The sequence below is a fragment of the Trichosurus vulpecula genome, chromosome 2 (genome assembly GCF_011100635.1).
Source record: "Trichosurus vulpecula isolate mTriVul1 chromosome 2, mTriVul1.pri, whole genome shotgun sequence".
Lineage (NCBI taxonomy): Eukaryota > Metazoa > Chordata > Mammalia > Diprotodontia > Phalangeridae > Trichosurus > Trichosurus vulpecula.
Window position 1 is genome coordinate 124,506,596 of NC_050574.1, and position 22,856 is coordinate 124,529,451.

Here is a 22,856-nt window from a genome sequence, read left to right on the forward strand (position 1 = left end):
TTGGAATGGTTTGCCATTTCCTTCTCCGGCTCATTATACAGATGAGGAAACTGAGGCAAACAAGGTTAAGTGACTTGCCCAGGGTCACTAGTAAGTGTCTGAGGCCAGATTTGAACTCAGGAAGATGAGTCTCCCTGATGCCAAACTCTGTGCTCTATCCACTGAGCCACCCAGCTGCCTAAAGGCCATACAAGTGTCGGCTATCATTAGCATAGTTATTTCCCCCATTAGAAAGTAATCTCCCTGAAGGCAGGAGCTCTTTCACTCTTGCTTTTCTATCTCCAGGGCTAAGTATGGCACTTAGTAAAGGCTTGTTGATTGATGGATCTATCACAGCATCTGAATACACAAAATCCAATCAGACTTTCAGGAACTAGTTTATAGGGCCTTTGGAATCAAAACTAGGGAGGGCCCTCGGAGGCCCCGAAGTCCAGCCCCCTCATTATCCAGGCCCCGGTTGGGGAAGAGGCTGGGTGGAGGTCTCGCAGCTTGTGAGCGGAAGGGCACAGATTTGCACTTGGGCCTTCTGCCACCCAATGTAGTCCTTTTTACACCTTTCGATGATGCCTCAAGCTTAACCTGTGCCTCTTGCAAGAGGGGGAGCTGGAGCTATTGGTGGAGATGCCCACAATGACAGTACCTCCTCAGAGGGAAGTGTCCTCTTTCCTGGCTAGCCTGGGGGCTCCCTGAGGTCAGGGCCTGGGCTGCTCTTCCTCTGTCTCTCCCAAACCGAGTTCTCGAAGAGAGCATTGAGGCACAGTGGAAAGAGGCCTAGATGTGGAGTTAAAAGACCTGAACTCAAAATTGGGCTCTGCCAGTTACTACCTGGGTGGTCCTCTCTCTGCCTGTCTCAGTGTTAAATGATGGGGTTAGGAGACACAAGCCCTAAGGTCCCTGCCAGCTCTGCTCCTCTAGTGAATGCCTATGATCCTGCCTCCCCAGCCCCAGCCCTGCACACAGAGCACTGCAGGAAGCATGTATTGATTTAAAAGAAAGCTTCACTGTAGAAGCCAGGAAGCCTAGGCTCTAGTTAGGAAATACTTATAAAGGGCAAGAAAAAAGCCCTGAAGTGGGAGTCAGAGATCTGGGTTCATGATGCTGTAGAAAGGTCCCCAAACTCAGAGGAAGAGAATCTAGGTGAGGATGCTGGCTCTGTAAACTATCTTGCCTCTGTGGGCCTTGGCTTCCTTCTTTGTAAAATGATGGGGGTGTACTAGATCAGAGGTGCCAAACTAAGTGTGGCCCCCACCAGATTAAATGTAATTGGGAAATGTTAAACAAAATAAATAAAAATACAATACAACATAGATAATGTTGATTTGTGGTTTTCTCAGTCCATATGCCTTTCTAGCTGGTGGAGGGAATGCAGTACTGGGCCTGGAGTCAGGAAGACTCATCATCTTCCTGAGTTCAAATCTGGCCTTAGACACTTAGCTGGGTGACTCTGGGCAAGTCATTTAACTCTGTTTGCCTTAGTTTCCTCATCTGTCAAATGAGCTGGAGAAGAAAATGGCAAACCACTCTAGTACCTTTGCCAAGAAAATCCCAAATGGGGTCTCAGAGAATTGGATGTGACTGGAAAAATGAATGCATTTCTATTTGAGCTTGATACCATTGGTTTGGAGGATCTATCAGGACTCTTCTTGCTCCAAATCTAATTACTCTTGGCTAGAATCTACTGATAACTCAATGTGGGGCCTGTTGCTGCTGTTGTTCAGTCATGTCTGTCTCTTCGTGACCCCGTTTGTGGTTTTCTTGGCAAGGATACTGGATGGTTTTCCATTTCCTTCTCCAGCTCATTTTACAGATGAGGAAATTGAGGCAAACAGGGTTAAATGGCTTGCCCAGGGTCACACTGCTAATAAGGGTCTGAGGTCGGATTTGAACTCAGGAGTCTTCTTGAGCTCAGGCCTAGCACTCTTTACACTGCACCACTAGCTTCCCCAAGTGTAGACCAGCCTTAGCTCACATATCTGTCTAGTAGTAGAACTAGGACTTCTGGCTCCCATTGTCTACACTAGGCTACCATGGAAGGAAAGCACTTGTAGGGCTTCTCTCTGCTCTTACCTGATTATTCAACTCTCATGAGAATGGAAGACGAGTGGAGAAGCATTGATTAAGCACCTACTGAAAGAGATGGCCCTTGCCCTCTGGCAGCACCTACTCTCAACATGTTTTGACTCCTGAAAGCTCTTGGAAAAGCCGCTTAATCTACTGGGTCTCAGTTACCTAATTCACAAGCAGAGGGGAAGGTGGGGGCAGGGTGCTGTGAGGCCCCATCTTCAGTGGCCTGCTGAGGTCCTGTGGGCTCTATTGACTTTCTAACTAAACCAGGGCAGGCATTGTAATCACCTTCATTCTATTAATCACTTGAAGTCTACACTTTTTCGAGCCCTCTAAGGACTACAAATCCCTTTCCTCACAACAACCTAGTCCGTAGAAAAACTAACAATTATCGCTGCCATTTTATAAATGAGGAAACAGGTTCACAGGATCATGCATTCTGGTTTAGGAGGGACTTCAGAGGCCATCAAACCCAGTCCTCTCATTTTATACATGAGGAAACTCTGTTGCACAGGCCTGCTGTTGCACAGGCAGGAAGGGTCAGGTCAGGGGTGGAATTGTAGACCAAGTCCTTTGTCCAGAGGCCAGAGTCAACGCTTTCCCCACTGCCCTGTGCTCCTCTCCTCATCTGCCCTCCCTTGGCCTGTGGGTTATTCTAGATATTCACTGAGATCTCTTCCCATCCTGAAGTTTTGTGATTCTGTTTAGACCTTTGGAAAAACCATCTCACTTCCCTATTTTTCCAATAGAAACTAGACACACACCATTCCACTTCAGTATTTTTCCATTGGAAAGACACAGACTCTCATTGGAAAGACACAGACTCTCCTTCCCATATCACTAGTGGAAAGACATCCACCATTCCATCCCCCCATTTATCCAATGGAAAGATACACACGAATCATCCCAATTCCCTTTTCTCCACTAGAAGGACAAAGGTATTATTCTATTTTCCTATTTCTCCAGAGGAATGACACACAAACACTCTCCCTCTTCCCCATTTCCACCCCAATCTCCAATTTTTTTCCCTTTAGCCCTGCCTGCCCCTTAGGTCAGAGAAAGCCAGAGTTAGTTATATTCTTACAGATCAGGACATAGGGGTGGTAGGAGGGATGTAGGTACTCTTACCTAAGACAGAGTGGATAAACAACAGAGTCCCTCGCCCTGTCCCTGGGCCCCTCACCTGCATCAGTGTCCGAAGGGACTCCACATATGACTGTTCTGTGTCCAGTAGTGTCATGATGACATGTTTTCTCATGTCCTGGGAGAGAGGAGAGAATGGGAGAGGGTAAGACTTCATTATGGAGATCCCTGTTTTATCATTGTCATTGCTCAGGTCGGGGGAAGAGTTCCCCTCCAGCTCAGTCCTTGGAACCAATCCCCTTCCTCTGTTACTTTTCCCTACAACTCCTGGGTTCTTGCATATGCTCGCTAGGTGCAAGAACCAACTTTACTGCCATATGAACATGACTGGGACATAAACTTTGTAGGGTTGTGCATTATGGGTACACAGCAGAGTTACAGAATCCAGCCTGGTCCATCTGAAGCAATGGTGATGATGATGATGAAGATGATGATGATGACAGTTGATGTTGTATGTATATACATCCTTTAATCTGGGCTTTGCAATAGCCTTTTAAAAATATTTTATTATATTTCCCAATTCCATGTAAAAACAATTTTTAACATTCATTAAAATTTTTTTTTTAGTTCTAAATTCTCTCCCTATTTCCCCTCCCTCCCCTTCCCTTCCCTCCTGAGACAGTAAGAAATTTGATGCAATAGACTTTTGAGGTAGGCAGTGTAAAGTATTATTATGCCAATTTGATAAATTGGGATACCGAGGCTCAGAGTGCTAAGGTGACTTTCCCAGAAAAACACAAACAGTAAGTATCGGGTTTAAGATTCAAGAACCTAGATCTTCTGATTTCAAGACTAGGTTTCCAACCCCCACCCCTACCCCATTATATCATGATGACCTAGGATCCCAGGATCCTAGAACCCTAGAATCTCAGAGCTGGAAGGAACTTTAGGGGGTATCTTGTCCAACTTTTGTCTGAGTAGCAGTTTTTTCTTCTACATCCCCAACAAATGGACGTCTAGCTTCTCGGAGACTTTTAGTGATGGGAAACTCATTGCTTCCTTAGGTAGCCTTTGGGACAACTCTCTTCATGAAATTCTTCCTTCATCAAGTCAAAATCTGCCTCTTGGTGACTTTCACCTAAGGCTCCTGGTGCTGCCCTCTGGGGTCAAACAGAACAAGCCTAATATCTCCCTTAAAACACCTGAAGACCAGATATCAAGTTTGCTGTCCTCCCCCCAAGTCTTTCCTTCTCCAGAATAAACATTCCTAGTTCTTTCAACCCACTTACACTGTGACCTGGTCTCCAGACCTGGTCATTCCGTGTCCTCTGGACACTCCTCAACTTGGCAACCTCCTTCCAAAAAGGTGAGCCCAGAATGGAACATGTGGTCTGCCCAGGACACTGACTGCTAGGTGCTAGGATCACAAGATGTCAGAGCCGGTGGGGGGACCCAAGACATCACCCAGGGCAGAGGTGTCAAACATGGCCAGTGGGCCACGACACTCTTGAATGTTGCCTGAGCCAGAGTAAAATGCAATTAGGAAACATTTAACAAAATGATAAAAACACAATAAAACAGAAATAATATTATATTTTAATAAATCAATTGACTTATTGACTATAAGTCAACAGACACTACTAAGTCAATATGTGGTCCTAAAGAACCTTATGAATGAATTAGTGGCCCCTGTTCCTATTTGAGTTTGATATTACTGCATGGATTATAATCTCTTAATTTTCCAGGAGAGGGCAGGGTCATAGTAGTCGAGCAGCACAGCCAAGACTCAAATCTAGACCCTCTGCCTCCAAATACAGCGCTCCTTCTACCCTATTGCCCACTGTATGCTCAAACCCAACCTTCTCCAGGGAGCCCTTCCTGATTGCTCTAGCCCACACTGACCTTTCTTCTCCTCTGGGCTCTGGAAGCCCTGACTCAATCTCTCTCTGGGCACTGACCAAGCCCTGACTGGGGCAGCTGACCTTGTTCTACCTCTGAGTCTCACTTCCCCAGCCAAAACTAGGATTCCCAGTAGAGGAAGCCCAACAACTTGACCCTTCCAACTCTAGTGTGGTTGGAAGGGGTTAACTCAGGTGACACAAAACTCTTGCCTCCTTTGCTTTGTTAGTTACTGGCCAAAGTCACTGTCCCAACCAAGTAAAAATGTTTTGGGCCAATCTGGAAACCGAATCGCTCCCTGTTACGAGAGATCATAGGAGGCACAGATGAGCGCTGGAAGGGAGGGACTTTAGAGGTCATCAATCCCAACTTTTTCATTTTATAGATGGGGAAACTGAGACCCAGAGAGGTTAAGAGATGTGTCCGAGGTCACACTATGATTAAGACAGAATAATTTGAACTCAGGTCTTCCTAACTCCAAGTTTAATTCTCTATTGACTACATCACATTACATGGGTCTGAATGATGGCTGTATGTATGTATGTATGTATGTGTGTGTGTGTGTGTGTGTGTGTGTGTGTGTCTATCTGTTTGTCTAAGGGCTTTATACTCCAGGAGAAATTGGCTCTCATCAGTTGGACCATAAGCTGTTCCACAGTCAGCAGAACTATCTTCCTGCCTCTTGGGCTGGGCTGGGTATTGACATCTTATACCCTGGTCAGCTACTGCCCAGGAAAGCTATTTTCACAACCTCCCCTGGTTGCCCTTCTCAGAAAAGTCTAAGAAGTTGTCCCCTGGAATCTAATATGAATTCTTCCTTCTTTCCTCTTGTCTTGCTCCACGGCCATTCTTTGTGCCTGAAGAACCATACTGCCCTGCTGGGGTTTCTGATCCCCAAACCTACTGGTATCCACAAAGTACCTTTTAAAAGGGGCTCTCCCCAAAAGCTCCCAGGCCTGTCCCTTGCGTCATGTCCTGGGGAAAGGAGCATTCTTCCTTAGGTGGGGAAAGGGAGGATGGAGATAGGGGTATGTGGGACTAGGTGGGTAAGGGACAAGTTTGTATTGGGAGCATCTGTAAGGGAACTCAGTTGTGTGTCTCCTCATGAGATCAGAAGATTTTTGGGGAGGCGGTCTTAGAGATCATCAGGTCCACATGAGGCCCAGAGAGGGGAAGGGCCTTCCACAGGGTCACATAGCAAGTAAATGGCAGAGCTGATGGTCAAATCCCAATTATGCAACAGAGAAGAGATCTTTGGACTCCAAAGCCAAGCCTCTCTGTTCTACAACATGTAGCTTTCAGCCTTCTTCTCTCCCATCCGAATCCTCCAGATGCCTGCCTGGTCCCCCCCCTCCAAGAGGGCTTCTTGGCATGGAGATCCAGACCTTGGAACTTGAATCTCATGTAAGTCTGGGGGAATCAGAATCCCTGGCATGGACACAGAGGCACAGACAGGGAGAAGGACCCCAAGAGACAGGGATAGAAACAAGCTGGGAGACAAACACACAAAGGCATAGAGAGGCTGAGACATAGATGCCCAGAGACAGGGACACAGTGAGAGATACATGCAGAGAGGGAGAAGGGCCCAGAGAGAAACAAGGACAGAGACAGTGAGAGATGTGTACAAAGACAAAAAGACACGTAGAATACTGTTACACATAGCCATAGAGGCAAAATAAGCTGAGGACAGAGATGTAGAGATATGTATACACAGAGACAGAAGATATAGACAACTCCAATCCAGCTCTCCTGGGGCACTGTGAAGCCTTAAATGTCATCGGATCTAGCCATTCCAGCAGCACTGAGGTCAGATACCTGGACACTCAGCCCTCCAGAAATGTTGAGATCACAAATACTATAGTAGTCTCTGCCCTCAGATACTGTGAGGTCACAAATACTCCAGTCCCCAATGGACACTGTGAGGTCATAAGTGTCCCCAGAGCCAGCCTCCCCAGAAGCCCTTTGAAGTCTGAGACACCTCTGGACCCAGCTCTCCAGATATACTGAGGTCACAGACATTCCCAGCCCACCTAGGGAGTAAAGTCACAAATACCCCAGTCCCACGGAGACATTGTAAAGTCATATGCCCCCGGCCCTTGGGAGACACTTTGAGATCCCAGAAACCTCTAAACCCAGACTAGAGACATTGTGAGGTCCCAATAGTCCAGAATTCCGGGGACCCCATGAGGTAATATATACTCTTACTTCTAGCCCCCTAGAGATACCGTGAGGTCACAGTTACCTCCCCCCACCCACACATATATTGTGAGGTCAGATACCCCCAGCTCTCTCAACCCTGATATTGTGATGTAACATCTCAACAACAACAACAGCTCCTATTTCTATAGTCCTATAAGGCTTACACAGGGCTTTTCTCTCAACAACCCTAAGGAGCATAGACGGTAAGTCTTTTCTTCCCTATTTTACAGGTGGGTAAGATGAGGCTCAGACAGGAGAAATGAGGTCACAGTCATAGACATGTTACAGATATCTCCCATCCCTATCAGAGGTACTACCAAATCACATAAACCCCCCAAGGCCTAGAGGCCCTCCTGACCTAGTAAATACCCTAGACCCAGAACCCTTAGGATTGCAGATCTCCCTACCCCCATCCCCACCCCATAGACACATCATAGACTTCCTTAAGGTATACATTCAGGTCACAGAATTCCCCTGAAGCCACTCTCAGATTGCAGCCTTCCAGGAGGTTATCAATGTCCCAAGATCCAGGACCAAACACCCCAGAGACCACGATGCCCGAACATTTCAGATACCAGCAATAACAGACTTTCTAGCTGAACTGTTGCTGAACTTGGACCCCTTAACACGATAGAGACTCACCAAACTCCAGGCCTCTCTACCAGAGGGCTTCTCAGATAACAGGCTCTCAGCCTAAGAAACCCCAAGATCAGAGAGCCTTTCCAATCATAGATCTCAGGCCTCAGATCCTGGACCTCTCATATGGGGTCTAATACTGCAGAACCCTTAGTCTCTAGGCCAGTCTCTTACTAGAAAGGATTACAGACCACCCTCTGTCCCAAGGCCACAGAGGCCTCCAAATACTTCTTAGAGTCCAGAGTCCTGATTCAGAGACCCTTAGGCAACTCCTCCCATAGACACAGATCCCAGAGTTCTAGGCCAGAGACCCCTAACACTCCCCCACAGACACAGATCCCAGAATCCTGGGTCAGAGACCCTTAACACATGCCCCCATAGACACAGATCCTAGGGTCCTGGGTCAGAGACCCTTAACACCCTCTCATAGACACAGATCCCAGTGTCTTGGGGTCAGACACTGTTAACACATACCCCCATAGACCATAGATCCCAGATTCCCAGGTCAGAGACCCCTAATACCCCCTCATCATAGACACAGATCCCAGAATCCCAGGTTAGAGATCCCAAGCAACCCTCTACCACCCTCCCCATAGACACAGATCCCAGAGTCTCAGTCCAGAGACCCCTAACACCCCCATAGACACAGATGCCAGATTCCCAGGTCAGAGGCCCCTAACACAACCACCTCTCCACAGACACAGATCCTAGAGTCCTGAGTCAGAGACCCTTAACATTCCCACCCCAAGACACAGATCCCAGATTCCCAGGTCAGAGACTCCTAACACCTCTACCTATACCCCCTCCCCCAGGCACAGATCCCAGAGTTCCAGGTCAGAGACCTATACACACACACACACACACACACACACACACACACACACACACACACCCCTAAGAACTCAGTCCAAGTTCAGAGCCCCATATCTAATAACTCAGAGACTGAAGTGATAGGTCCCCAAAAATACCCACCTAAAGAACTCAGAGGTCTTGATCATACCCCTCCCCCAATAAACACACCTAAGAACTCAGAGTCCTAGGTCACAGCCTCCCAAACCCACTCTAGAACCCAAAGCCCTCCCCATGCATACACCTCCCAGTCGAGCTCCAGGTCAGGGTCCCTCAGACACACATACACATGTACTAGAGAACTCAAAGCCCCCAGTAAAGACACTCTAGGCCCCAGAACTGCCCTCTCACTTAAGTTGGCCCCTCAGATAAGAGATAGCCTGGCTTTCCCCACTCCATCCCCTAGTGTCCTGCCCCTGAAGACCCCACCCCCCCAGCCCTGTCACCTCATTGCTGCCTCCACTGCTTGGCACTGGCAGGCCACTCGGGCCTGGCCCCATCCCTGTCCCCAAACCTAGCCCTGGCCCGGGCTGCTCGCCATCGCCCATCTCCCGCATGTCCTCCAGGGCGATGGTAAACTGGGCCAGGGTCTTCACCATCTGCAGCATGGGCCTGGGGGCTGGGGCCAAGGGCCAGGAGGGATGGATGAAGGGAGGAAGGCAGTGTCTAGAGCCTGGGCCCTGTGCTGCCGCCTGGTCTGTGCCTGGGCCGGCGGCCGCCTGCCTGCCGCTGGCTGTCAGGGGAAGCTGAGCCGAGCTGAGCCAGGCATCAGGCTGAGCAGGCGCAGCTCTGGAGGGGGAGGGAGGGGGGAGAGCTGCAGGCGCGGGGGCTGGGAGGAGGCCCCTCACCCTCCCCTCTTCCCTCTCACACTCACACACGCAGGGGAAGATTGATTTACATTCAGAGTCACTCAGCTGCATGCCCTTGGAGAGACGTACCTGTCCACATAGGGCACACACATGTACATGCTACACATACACTCATATACTCACTGGCACATTCACACACAGCACATCCATGCACTTGTATGTTGACACATGCAGGGAGGGATATCACACATGTATATAGAGATACATGGAGACTGAGAATCGATCATACATATTCTCGTTGGTGTCCTTAGGAGCCCACACAGACCTGAATTTACCCTAATCTACAATTTGACCAACATACAAACATGAATGCAGATCAGACACATTCATACTCACACACATCACCATGGGTGCATTCGGGGAGGAAGAGGTGAACACGCATATTTACACACATGTATATAGATATGTGTACTGAGATCCATATGAGCTCTCTCATTGACATATTCAGGCAGATATAGTCACATAGGTTCACACCGTTCCACAATTCACTGATAAATATATGTAGAGGAAACACATAAATTCCAAATTAGGCTCACACACACACACACACATATAAAATCATTAATTCATTCAACAAACATGTATTAGTCCCTTATTCAGGGCAATGAAGGAGAATCAAGGGTAAGGGAAACCTGGTTGGTCCCAGCCCTCAGATCAGCCTAGAAAAAATAATTCACACTAATATGGTACCAGACAAGGTATATCCTAGCCACTATCTCTGGATCTTCACCCAGCCTGGATCAATAGCTCCATTTTACAAAGAGGGAAACTGAGACCCCGAGAGGTAGAAGGTCATACAGAGAGATAGTGCCAGAATCCAAACTCCAAATCAAGTTTCCTACTTTCTAGTGGCCGGGGTGGGGGCCTCAAGGCCACATGGGGCCCTCTAAGTCCTCAAGTGCAACCCTTTGACTGAATCTCAAAGGATGCACTTGAGGAACTAGAGGGCCACCAAGGCCTTGGATTTAGTCAAAGGGCTGCACTTGAGGACCTAGAGGGCCACATGTAGCCTTGAGGCCTTGGATTCAGTCAAAGGGTCACACTTGAGGAACTAGAGAGCCACATGTGCTCTCAAGGCCTTGGATTCAGTCAAAGGGCTGCACTTGAGGACCTAGAGGGCCACATGTGGCCTTGAGGCCACAGGTTCCCCAATCCCTGTAATCTAGCCCAAGCCTCCATGCCTTTGTGGATAAATACACTCACACAGACACATCTTTATGTATGTATACAGGAAAGAGTGGACAGATGCCATTCTCCTTATTAGTAATAATAATAATAATAATGATCATAGCAACTCCTATTTTAATAGCCCTCTCTAGTTTGTAAAGCACTTTCTTTACAGCAGTCTTGTAAGGGAGGTTGTGTAAAGAGTATCGTTCCCATTTTGCAGATAGAGAATACTGAGACCAGGAGAAGTGAGGTAACCTCTTCAGGGTCACAGAGCTGTTGATTTTTTCAGATGGTATGTATACAACTGCATGATTATACACAGACATGCTTTTTCACACAAGGACCACGTAGGAGACAACTCTGAAAAATGAGCCAGTGTGGCATGCTAGATGCCCCGTGTATGTTACTAGTAACAGACACATACCCATATACTCACTGAGCACCACTGTAAACAGGAGCCATTGGGCAGTGTTTATGGAGTGAGGGCATCCCAAAGCTCCCGTCTTCTGAGAAAACTGGCCCTGAGCTGTGTCTCTCACAGTGGGGATGGGCTGCAGGTAGCCGTCCCCCTCTCATTGAGTCCTCCCAGTGACCTTGGCTTGTCTTGTGACTCAGCTGGTAAGAGCCGGGGTTCGGTGGGGAGTCAGAGATTGAGTCCATTCTGTGACATCTGCTCTCTCCTTCAGGCAGATGCCCCCCTTATCTGTATCTCCAGCTCTGACTTCTCTCCTGGACTAGACACCCACACCCACACTGCCTGCTGATGGGGTGGGGATAGAGGCCACAACAGGCATGGTGGTGAAGGGGATGGCAAAGAAAAGAATCCCAGTGGACTTTTATGTGGCACTTTTAATGTTATAGATGCATTCTAAACTATAGATAGTTTAGAAGAACATGGCCTAGTGGATATAGAAATGGCCTCAGAGTCAGGAAGATGGTGGGTTCAAGTTCTCTGACACACACTGGCTGTGTGACCCTAAGTGAGTCACTTAACTTCTGAGCATAAACTACAAAGAAGGTGCCAACATGTACTGGGAGAGAGAGTTTCCTCACCTGACCATTCCTGTACCCACGAAACCATAGGTTTCCTATCCCTATATGCGCTTTACATAAATAGACATATTGTCCAACTCACTCACTCCCCACAAACCTATGAGATCAGGACTATAGGTATAATTATACTCATTTTACAGGTGACGAGAATGATGATGCCTCAGCAGGCATCTCAAAGAAACGAAATATCCACTATAGCCCACCTGTTACAATAACTTTCCCTTTTTTATAATTAAGATTTTTTTTTATTTTTAGTTTACAACACTCAGTTCCACATAATTTTGAGTTCCAGATTTTCCTCCCCCGCTCCCTCCTCCCTCCCCAAGATGGCATGCAATCCGATATATCTTTTACATATAACTTCGCATTGAACTTATTTACACAATAGTCAAGCTGTAAAGAAGTATTATGACCAATGGAATGAATCATGAGAAAGGAGAAACAAAACCAAAAAAAACCCAAAAAAAACAAAAACAAGAACAAAAACAAAAGAGGAAAAAAAACAAAGGGAAAAAAATGGAGAGCATATACAGTGTGCCTCCATCTGCATTCATACTTTATAGTTCTTTCTCTGGATGTAGATAGCTCTCTCCATCATGAGTCCTTTGGAGTTGTCTTTGAACCTTCTATTGCTGAGAAGAGCAAAGTCCATCAGGGTTAGTCATCACAGAATCCATATGTCTGTGGTTGTGTATAATGTTCTCCTGGTTCTGCTCCACTTACTCAGCATTATATCGTGTAGGTTTTTCCAGGTTATTATTAAGTCCGTATCTTCCCCATTTCTTATAGCACAATAGTATTCCATTACCTTCATATACCACAACTTGTTCAGCCATTCCCCAATTGATGGGCATCCCCTTGATTTCCAATTCTTTGCTGCTACAAAAAGAGCCACTATAAATATTTTTGTACATATGGGTCCTCTTCCCACTTCTGTGATCTCTGGGACACAACCCTAGAAGTGGTACTGCTGGATCAAAGGGTATGAACATTTTTATAGCCCTTTGGGCATAGTTCCAAATTGCTCTCCAGAATGGCTGGATCAGTTCACAACTCTACCAGCAATGTAACAATGTTCCAATTTTCCCACATCCTCTCCAGCATTTATCATTTTCCCATTTTGTCATTATAGCCAATCTAAAAGGAGAGATGTGGTACAAGAGTTGTTTTGATTTGCGCTTCTCTAATCAGTAGTGATTTAGAGCATTTTTCATATGCCTACAGATATCTTTAATTTCCTCCTCTGAAAACTGCCTGTTCATATCCTTTGACCATTTCTCAATTGGGGAATGACTTGTGTTCTTGTAAATTTGGCTCAGTTCCCTGTATATTTTAGAGATGAAACCTTTATCAGAGATACTAGTTACAAAGATTTTCTCCCAATTTTCTGCTTCTCTCCTAATCTTTGTTGCATTGGCTTTTTTTATACAAAAACATTTCAATTCAACATAATCAAAATTATCCATTTTGCATTTCATAATGCTCTCTCTCTCTCTCTCGTTTGGTCATAAATTCTTCCCTTCTCCATAAATCTAAGAGGTAAACTATTCCTTGCTCTCCCAAATTGCTTATAGTATCAGCCTTTATGTTTAAATCATGAACCCATTTTGACTTTATTTTGGTATATGGTATAAGATATTGATCTATGCCCAGTTTCTGCCCTACCATTTTCCAATTTTCCCAGAAGTTTTTGTGAAATAGTGAATTCTTAGCCCAGAAGCTGGATTTTTTGGGTTTATCAAAGAGTAGATTGCTATAGTTGTTGACTACTGTGTCTTGTGTACCTATCCTATTCCACTGATCCACAACTCTGTGTCTTAGCCAGTACCAGGTAGTTTTGATGACTGCTGCTTTATAGTACAGCTTAATATCTGGTATGGCTAGGCCACCTTCCCTAGCATTTCTTTTCATTAGTTCCCTAGATATTCTAGACCTCTTGTTCTTCCAGATGAATTTTGTTATTATTTTATCCAGCTCAGTAAAATAATTTTTGGTAGATCGTTTGGTATGGCACTGAATAAATAAATTAATTTAGGTAAAATTGTCATTTTTATTATATTAGCTTGGCCTAACCATGAGCAACTGATGTTTTTCCATTTATTTAGATCTGACTTTATTTGCGTAAAAAATGTTTCATAATTGTGTTCATATAGGCCCTGTGTTTGTCTTGGCAGATAGACTCCCAAATATTTTATAGTGTCCACAGTAACTTTGAATGGAATTTCTCTTTCTATCTCTTGCTGTTGGGCTTTGTTAGTAATGTATAAGAATGCCGAAGATTTATGTGGGTTTATTATATATCCTGAAAATTTGCTAAAGTTGTTTATTATTTCAAGTAGTTTTTTACTTGATTCTCTAGGATTCTTTAAGTAAATCATCATATCATCTGCAAAAAGTGATAATTTAGTTTCTTCTTTGCCTATTCTAATTCCTTCAATTTCTTTTTCTTCTGTTATTGCTACAGCTAACATTTCTAGTACCAAATTGAATAGTAGGGGGTGATAGTGGACATCCTTGTTTCACCCCTCATCTTATTGGGAATGCATCTAGTTTATCCCCATTACATATAATGCTTGTTGATAGTTTTAGGTAGATGCTATTTATAATTTTAAGGAAGGCTCCATTTATTCCTATGCTTTCTAGTGTTTTTAATAGGAATGGGTGTTGTATTTTGTCAAAGGCTTTTTCTGCATCTATTGAAATGATCATATAGTTTCTGCTAATTTTGTTGTTGATATGTTCAATTACGCTGATAGTTTTCCTAATATTGAACCAGCCTTGCATTCCTGGAATAAATCCTACCTGGTCGTAGTGTATTATTCTCATGATAAGTTGCTGCAATCTTTTTGCTAATATTTTATTTCAAATTTTTGCATCAATATTCATTAGGGAAATTGGTCTATAATTTTCTTTCGCTGTTTTGAGTCTTCCTGGTTTGGGTATTAGTACCATATTTGTGTCATAAAAAGAATTTGGTAGGACTCCTTCTTCACCTATCTTCCCAAATAGTCTATAAAGTATAGGAATTAATTGTTCTTTAAATGTTTGATAAAATTCACATGTAAAACCATCTGGCCCTGGAGATTTTTTCCTAGGGAGTTCATTGATGGCTTGCTCAATTTATTTTCCTGAGATGGGGTTATTTAGAAATTTTACTTCCTTTTCTGTTAACCTGGGCAATTTATGTTTTTGTAGATAGATATTCATCCATATCTCTAAGGTTGTCAAATTTATGGGCATATAATTGGGCAAAATAATTCCTAATTATTGTTTTGATTTCCTCTTCATTAGAGGTGAGCTCACCCTTTTCATTTTTGATACTGGTAATTTGATTTTCTTCTTTTTTTAAAATCAAATTGACCAAAGGTTTATCAATTTTATTGTTTTTTTTCATAAAACCAGCTCTTTGTTTTATTTATTAATTCAATAGTTTTCTTGGTTTCAATTTTATTAATCTCTCCTTTGATTTTCAGTATTTCTAATTTGGTATTTAATTGGGGATTTTCAATTTGTTCTTTTTCTAGCTTTTTCAGTTGCATGCCCAGTTCATTGATCTCATTTTTCTCTATTTTATTCATGCAAGCATTTAGAGATATAAAACTTTCCATAAGAACTGCTTTTGTCGCATAAAATAGGTTTTGGTATGTTGTCTCTTTTATTGTCATCCTCTTGAGTGAAGTTATTAATTGTTTCTATGATTTATTCTTTGACCCACTCATTCTTGAGGATTAGATTATTTAGTTTCCAATTAATTTTTAGCTTATTTTTCCATGGTTCTTTGTTACAAATAATTTTTATTGCATCGTGATCTGAAAAGGATGCTTTGACTATATCTGTCTTTCTGCACTGGATTGTGAGGTTTTTATGCCCTAGTACATGGTCAATTTTTGAGTATGTGCTGTGTACCGCTGAGAAAAAGTATATTCCTTTTTATTCTCATTCAGTTTTCTCCAGAGGTCTATCATATCTGCCTTTTCTAAAATTCTGTTCACCTCCTTAACTTCTTTCGTGTTTATTTTGAGGTTAGATTTATCAAGTTCAGAGAGGGGGAGGTTGAGGTCTCCCATTATTATAGTTTTGCTGTCTATTTCTTCCTATAACTCCCTTAACCTCTCCTCTAAGAATCTGCATGCCATACCACTTGGTGCATATATGTTAAACAAGGATATTGCTTCATCGTTTATGGTGCCTTTTAGCAAGATGTAGTGTCCTTCCTTATCTCTTTTAATTAGATCTAACTTTGCTTTTGCTTTGTCTGAGATTAGGATTGTTACCCCTGCTTTTTTTACTTTAGCTGAAGCACAATATATTCTACTCCAGCATTTTACCTTTACCCTGTGTGTATCCCCGTTTTAAATGTGTTTCTTGTAAACAGCATATTGTAGGATTATGGTTTTTAATCTATTCTGCTATCTGCTTCCGTTTTATGGGAGAGTTCATCCCATTCACATTCACAGTTATGATTACTATCTGTGCCTTTTTATCCATCCTATTTCCCACCTGTTTATTCTTTTATTTCTCCCTTTCCCCTTCCACTCCTCAACAAAGTTTTGCCTTTGACCACTGCCTTCCTCAGTGTACTCTCCCTCTTGATTCCCCTCCCTTATTTTACTATTTTCCACTTGCTACTTCTTCCCTCCCTTCTGACCATCTCCCTCCCTTTTTTCCCCTTTCCCCTCCTACTGTCTGTAGGACAAGTTAGATTTCTATACTTGTTATTCCCTTCTTGAGCCAAATCCGATGAGAATAAAACTCAGATACTGCTCTTCTCCCTCCCTTCTTTCCCTCTACTACAATATATTTTTGTGCCTCTTCATGTAATATTAATTACCCTTTTCTACTACCTCCTTACCTCTTCTCCCAGAACCATCCCTTTATATCTCTTAATTATATTTTTATCATTATATTGGTTATTTTATACTGATATCCACAGTCTATGAATATCCCTTTCAAATGTCATAATGAGGATACTGTTCTCCAGATTGACATATACATATATAATGTATATAAAACAAAATAATTCTATATAGGGATGAATTTATCAGCCTTATTGATTAACTAGCCCCCCCCATTTACCTTTTTATGTCTCTCTTGAGCTTTGTATTTGGAGATCAAATTTTCTGTTGAGCTCTGGCCTTTTCATCAGGAAGGTCTGGAATTCCCTTATTTCGTTGAATGTCCATCTCCTTGCCTTGAAAATTATGCTCAATTTATTGGGTAGTTGATTCTTGGTTGCAGTCCAAGCTCCTTTGCCTTTCGGAATATCATATTCCAATTTCTCCTGTCTTTCAATGTAGAAGCTGAAAGATCCTGCGTGGTCCTGACTGTAGTTCCATGATACTTTAATTGCTTCTTTCTAGCTGTTTGCAGGATTTTCTCCTTGACCTAGTAGTTCTGGAATTTGGCTATAGTATTTCTTGGAGTTTTCAATTTGGAATCTTTTTCAGGGGGTGATTGATGGATTCTTTCGATGACAATTTTACCCTCTGGTTCTAGGACCTCTGGGAAATTTTCCTTAAGGATTTCATGGAAGATACTGTCCAAGCTCTTTTTCTCATCATGGCGACCAATAATTCTTAGATTCTCTCTCCTGGATCTATTTTCCAGGTCAGTTGTTTTTCCAATCAGATATTTCACGTTTTCTTCTATTTTTTCATTCTTTAGATTTTGTTTGACTGATTTTTGATGTCTCGTAGAGTCATTAGCTTCTACTTGTCCAGTTTTAATTTTTAATGTTTTGTTTTCTTTCTTTGTCTTCTCTATCTCCTTTTCCATTTGGTTGATTTTGCTTTTCAATGAGATATCTTCTCCAATTATATTCTGATTTTCCTTAAGCAATTCCCTGATTTTACCTTTTAAAGATTTGTTTTCCTTCTTGAATTTTTTTTCCATTTTTTCTTTTACCTCCCTAATTTGGTTTTTAAAGTCCTCCTTGAGTTCTTCCAGAAATGCTTTTAGGTCTGGAGACCAGTTCACTTTCCCTTTTGAGGTTTCAGATATGGGTGTAGTGTCCATGCTGTCCTCTTCTGAATTGGTATTTTGAACTTCCCTGTCTCCATAATATGAATCTATCATCTTTGAAAGCTTCTTGCTATTCTTTTTCATGGTGTTTTTTTCCCTCCTGGTTCCTGAAGTGGATCTCTGCTTCTGAGGCTCAGGGGGCTCTGTCCCAAGTTTCTTGTGTTGGGATCTAGCTTTATGTGTTATGGCCTCTGGTTTCATGAGGTGTGGGGGAAGGGTGGTCTAACTGCTGGGTAGTCTCCTCTTCCCCAGGACTTTCTACAGAATGGGTGGTCTCAGCTCTTGTCTGTGCTGGTGTCTGCTACTTCCCCTGGCTGTGCAAAGCCAAGTCTGGGGTCCTGGCGTTGACGTTAGTTAGCTCCACCTCCTGGGCTCAGTTACTCTCGCTGCTCTGCTGAGATGAGAGCTGCTGGGACGCCTCTCTTCCTGCACTAGTCTCCTTCCACCACCACAGGAAGAGCCCTCTCCCCGACTTCTCTTGCTACTGAAGCCCCCATTCTGACTCCTCTGTTTCTCTTGAGGTTTTATTCTCTCGGTTTATTCAAGCGAGGGATATGAGCCGTTTTACCTGGATATCATGGCTCCTGGAAGTTCAAGAAGGCGAGTTTCAAACCTTTAGACTGTGGGCTGGAGGCCTCTGGGCTAGTTGCTCCAGTGGCCACAGGCTCTGCCCTCCAACAGACTCCCGTCCTGGGCTGAGTGGCTTGGGGCTCCATCGCAGCCGTAGCTGGTACTTCTGCCCTGGGCCTGTTCCTGCTCCGGCGTTTCGCTCACCCAGTGCTCTCCCAGAGCTGCAGGCTGGCTGGATTTCTCTGCTGTTCCCAGTTGGTTTGGTCTGGTGCCAATCCGCGTGCCTGGCACTCCTACCCCTCTCAATCCACTAGTAGTTTGTAACTCTCTCAAATCTGCTCAGATTCACTTTTTTAGATTCATCTGACAGAATTTGTGAGAGAGCTCTGGTAGTTCCTTCCTTTCACAGTGCCATCTTGGCTCCGCCCCCAATAACTTTCCCCTTTGTCTATACCTAGGGACTTAATAAATGCTTGTTGATTGATTAGAGGTAGGTTTCCTGGGGATTTTAATTTCCCCACTTGGGATTTTTCCCCTCTGGGCTGGGGCAGCACAGTGCAGAAACTGAGGCTCCTGATGGGCTCTCTCAGGGTTAGTGGGCCTGGATCTGGGCCTTAGCAGCAGGAAAGAACTTGCTTTGGTGCTTAGAATAAGAAGGATTTCCTTTCCCCCTTTTGGGGGCAAAATCAGTGTTCTTCATCCACCTCTGCCCTCTTCTTTTCTCAGCATGTTGAGGTTCTTTTGAACCACAGGACCTAGGAAGCTTCATGTGAGGTGGCTTCCTGGACCTGCATTTCCCAGCAGTAGGGCCAGACCTCTGACTGATGTTTTGAGCAGAGTAGGTTAAGCCTTAACAGCTTAAAGTGCACTAAGACTTTTGGGACACCCTACATATGTGCATTACTTTTTCTTTTTAAGTCTAGAATAAGATATTTATAATACCTTGTATAGGTATATACAAGACATATTAGATAAAGCAAATTCAAGGTAAACTCAAAATCAGATAACCCCTTAAAACATCCAATTAAGAAAAAAAGCAAACCACTAACCAATCAACAGATTAGTCAAATAAACAGGAAAAAGTCCCAAAGTAGCAGCTGATGCCTAAAGGGCATTGTATGTGAAGAGCTGGCCCTGGAGTCAGGAGACTTGTGTTTGAATTCTACCTCAGGTACTTATAAGTGGGTATGATCTTGGACAATTCAATTAGTCTCTCAGGGTCTCAGTGTTCTCATCTGCACGATGGAGAGGATTCTCTCTGCCAAGGCTTCAGGAGAAAGAATTTTGCCATCCTCAAAGCACTAAATTTCAGAACAACAGTTAACCCAGAATACTCTGAGGAAGCGTTTTTATGGTCACTTTTTTCCCCCTCCTTCAGCAGAATTCTTCTCTCTGCCCCCTCCCCCCACCCCCAGTGTGTGCTGGGCCATGGAGACAACGTAGAAGGGACCCTGCCTAGTGCTGAGTGGAGGTTAAAGGCACCCTGAGCCAGGCAGGGAAGCAGAAAGGAGCTTGGAATGAAGTACCTTTGAGGAATATGAGAGTTCCAGGCCTGGGAGGCAGGGTGCATGAACAGAGACGGGCAGGAGAGGAGGCAGAGGGTGTGTCTGGGACATATGCCAGGGAGAAGAAAAATTAAATGGAACCGGGGCCAGAGCTCCCAAAGGGAGCTGCTGAGCATCTGTCCTCTGAGGTCTAGATAGGGTTGAATCTGATGGCCTCTCACATTTCCTAAGGTGCCCAGTGAAACCTAGGTCAATCTTATTCTGGGCTCGTCTGCTTCCCCAGGAGGCTTGTGGACCATAGCATGGTGGTGGTGGTGGGGAGAATCAAGGATTTCAAGGAGCCAAGGTCTCAGCCTACCTACCTTGGGTGAAACTGCTCAAGGGAAGGTGGGAGGGAAACATTGGAGCAAGGGGCTAGAGAGACCCCACAGGTGTCTTAGGGGGAGGAAGGGGAGGGTGCTCAGGGAGGCTTCAGTTGGGGTGGGGGAAAGAGGAGGTGCTCAGGACCAGAGCCTGTTGCTTTACTAATGAGGCGAGATCCCAGAGATCCCAGTCCGTGAGCTGTCACCATGGCAACCAAGGCTACCAAGGGGTCTGGGTGAGCCTGGCAGGGAAATTTCCTGGGGTAGGATCACACACACACACACACACACACACACACACACACACACACACACATAGATCTACCCCCACAGACAGAAAGATAAAGACAGACGCAAATATACAGACACATGCATCTGTAGACGTATGCAGAAAATGAAAGAGATAAACCCAGAGAGACAGAAATGTTGAGGCACATACGCAGATATGAATCTGCACCTTTTAGACATGCACAAAAAAGATAAAAATACATACCAGATACACACCCACGCTCACAGACATATACAGGAAGACAGGGATACAGGCAGAGCTATAATACAGGTATTCACACCAAAACAGATAAGAAGACAAGATGACACACAGTGACACTCACATCTACTGGCTGCCACAGCTCCACTGCCCACGTGGCCACAGATGGATATAAAGAAACACAATTGCATTTGCACACGCCTATGCACACGCGGGTAGAACCCAGAGCAAACTGGGACCTGAGAGGGTACCATCAATGTATCACACCAGAGAAGTCATCGCGATGCACTGACCCCAGGTCCAGATTTTCTCTGTCTCCTTTTGGGGAAGGGGAGGCGGATTCACCCCATCTTCCAAACATGGAAAGAAATTTTCCCAGACCCATTTCTCCCTCCAGAGTTCACAGCCTGAGGGGGGAGGAGTTGAAACAAAGGAGAAAGTAAAGTCAAGCATGCCCTCAGGGGGCTTGTGGACTGGTGGAGGGATCAGACTGCGATGTAGAGATCTGTGTGACCAGGCAGGATATGATTCCTGTAGTGGCTTAGAAAGGAATATGGGAGCTCAAAGAAAGAGAGCCTGCGGTACCTTGGAAAGAGCACCAACTGGAGGTGGAAGGCTTGGGTCCAAATCCCACCTCTGATGTGTGACCTCGGGCAAGTTACTTAACCTTGTGGGTTAGTTGGGCCTCAGTTGCCTCATCTGTAAAGTGAAAGGGCTGGCCTCTGAGGTCCCACCTCTAGAACCATGAGCCTCTGATCTGAATAACTATCTGGCTAGAGACTGTGGGTCGGACATTGGCGAAGACTTCCTGGAGGAGGTAACCCCCTAGCTGAGCCCTGAAAGACAGGAAGGATTTAACAGGAGAAGGAAAGGGGGAAGGACATTCTAGACATAGGAGATCATGGGAGTGGTGGTGAGGAAGTGGGAGCTGGCAAATTACACGATTTATCTAGAGGGGTCCAAGAGCAGACGAATGACGTTGTCAGGGCCTTGAATGATAGGGTGAGGAACCTGGCTTTAGGACCATAGGGAGCTATGTAAGGATTTTGAGGAGGATAGAGATATAGTTAGAACTGGCCTGTGGGAAGGTGGCTCTGGTCAGATGTACAGAAGGATTAGAGGAGAAAGTTCCTCAGTATTTCCCAGGGGAGCTTCAAAGAAGAACCTTTACAAATGTATAAGATGGCCCTCGTGCATCTGTCTGAGCCACCCTATCAATGAGTCATTCAATAAACATTTATTGAGCACCTACTATATGAATCAAGCACTGTGCTCAGCATCAAGACTACAAAGACAAGAATGAAACAGTCCCTGCCTTCAAGGAACACAATGGAAAGAGCGATGGTCTGGAGTTACAGGTTTGTTGTTTGTTGTTCAGTCGTTTTTCAGTTGTGTCTGACTCCCTGTGACCCCATTTGGGATTTCCTTGGCAAAGACACTGGCGTGGTCTGCCATTTCCTTCTCCAGCTCATTTTACAGGTGAAGAAACTGAGGCAAACAGGGTGTGACTTGCCCAGGGTCACACAGCTAGTAAGTGTCTGAGGCCAGATTTGAACTCAGGAAGATGAGTCTTCCTGACTCCAGGCCTGGCGCTCCATCCACTGCACTGCCTAGCTGCCCTGTGGAACTGTAGGACCAGTGTTGAAATCCCACCTCTGCCACTTACTATTTGGGCAAGTTAACCTCTGTGGGCCTCCGTTCCCTCATATATAAAATGATAGGCTTGACCTAGATGACCTCTGAGGTCCCTTCTAGCTCTGAATCTGTGAGCCAATATAGACATATTAGGGGCAGCTCAGTGGCCCAGTGGATAGAGTGCCTGGCCTGGAGTCAGGAAGACTCCTCTTCCTGAGTTCAAATCTGGCCACAGGCACTTACTAGCTGTGTGACCCTGGGCAAGTCACTTCACCCTGTTTGCCTCAGTTTCCTCATCTGTCAAATGAGCTGGAGAAGGAAATGGCAAACCCCCAAATGGGGTCATGAAGAGTAGAAGATGACTGAAAATGACTGAACAACAACAGATACACACAATATACATATGAAGTAAATACACAGTAGTTTGGGTGGGAAGACACTAGCAGCAAGGCTG

The 22,856-nt window shown here is 44.7% G+C and overlaps 1 protein-coding gene across 3 annotated transcripts in view; it reads right to left on the reverse strand.

The window, feature by feature from the left end:
- The window catches only part of ARHGEF17 (Rho guanine nucleotide exchange factor 17), a 150,873-nt gene that overhangs the window by 39,468 nt on the left and 88,549 nt on the right, over nucleotides 1-22,856 (reverse strand). For all 3 annotated transcript variants that reach the window (XM_036746075.1, XM_036746077.1, XM_036746076.1), the window contains exon 2: nucleotides 3,248-3,325. In XM_036746075.1, coding sequence (XP_036601970.1) covers nucleotides 3,248-3,325 — 78 coding nt within the window. The remainder of the gene's footprint in view (nucleotides 1-3,247; nucleotides 3,326-22,856) is intronic.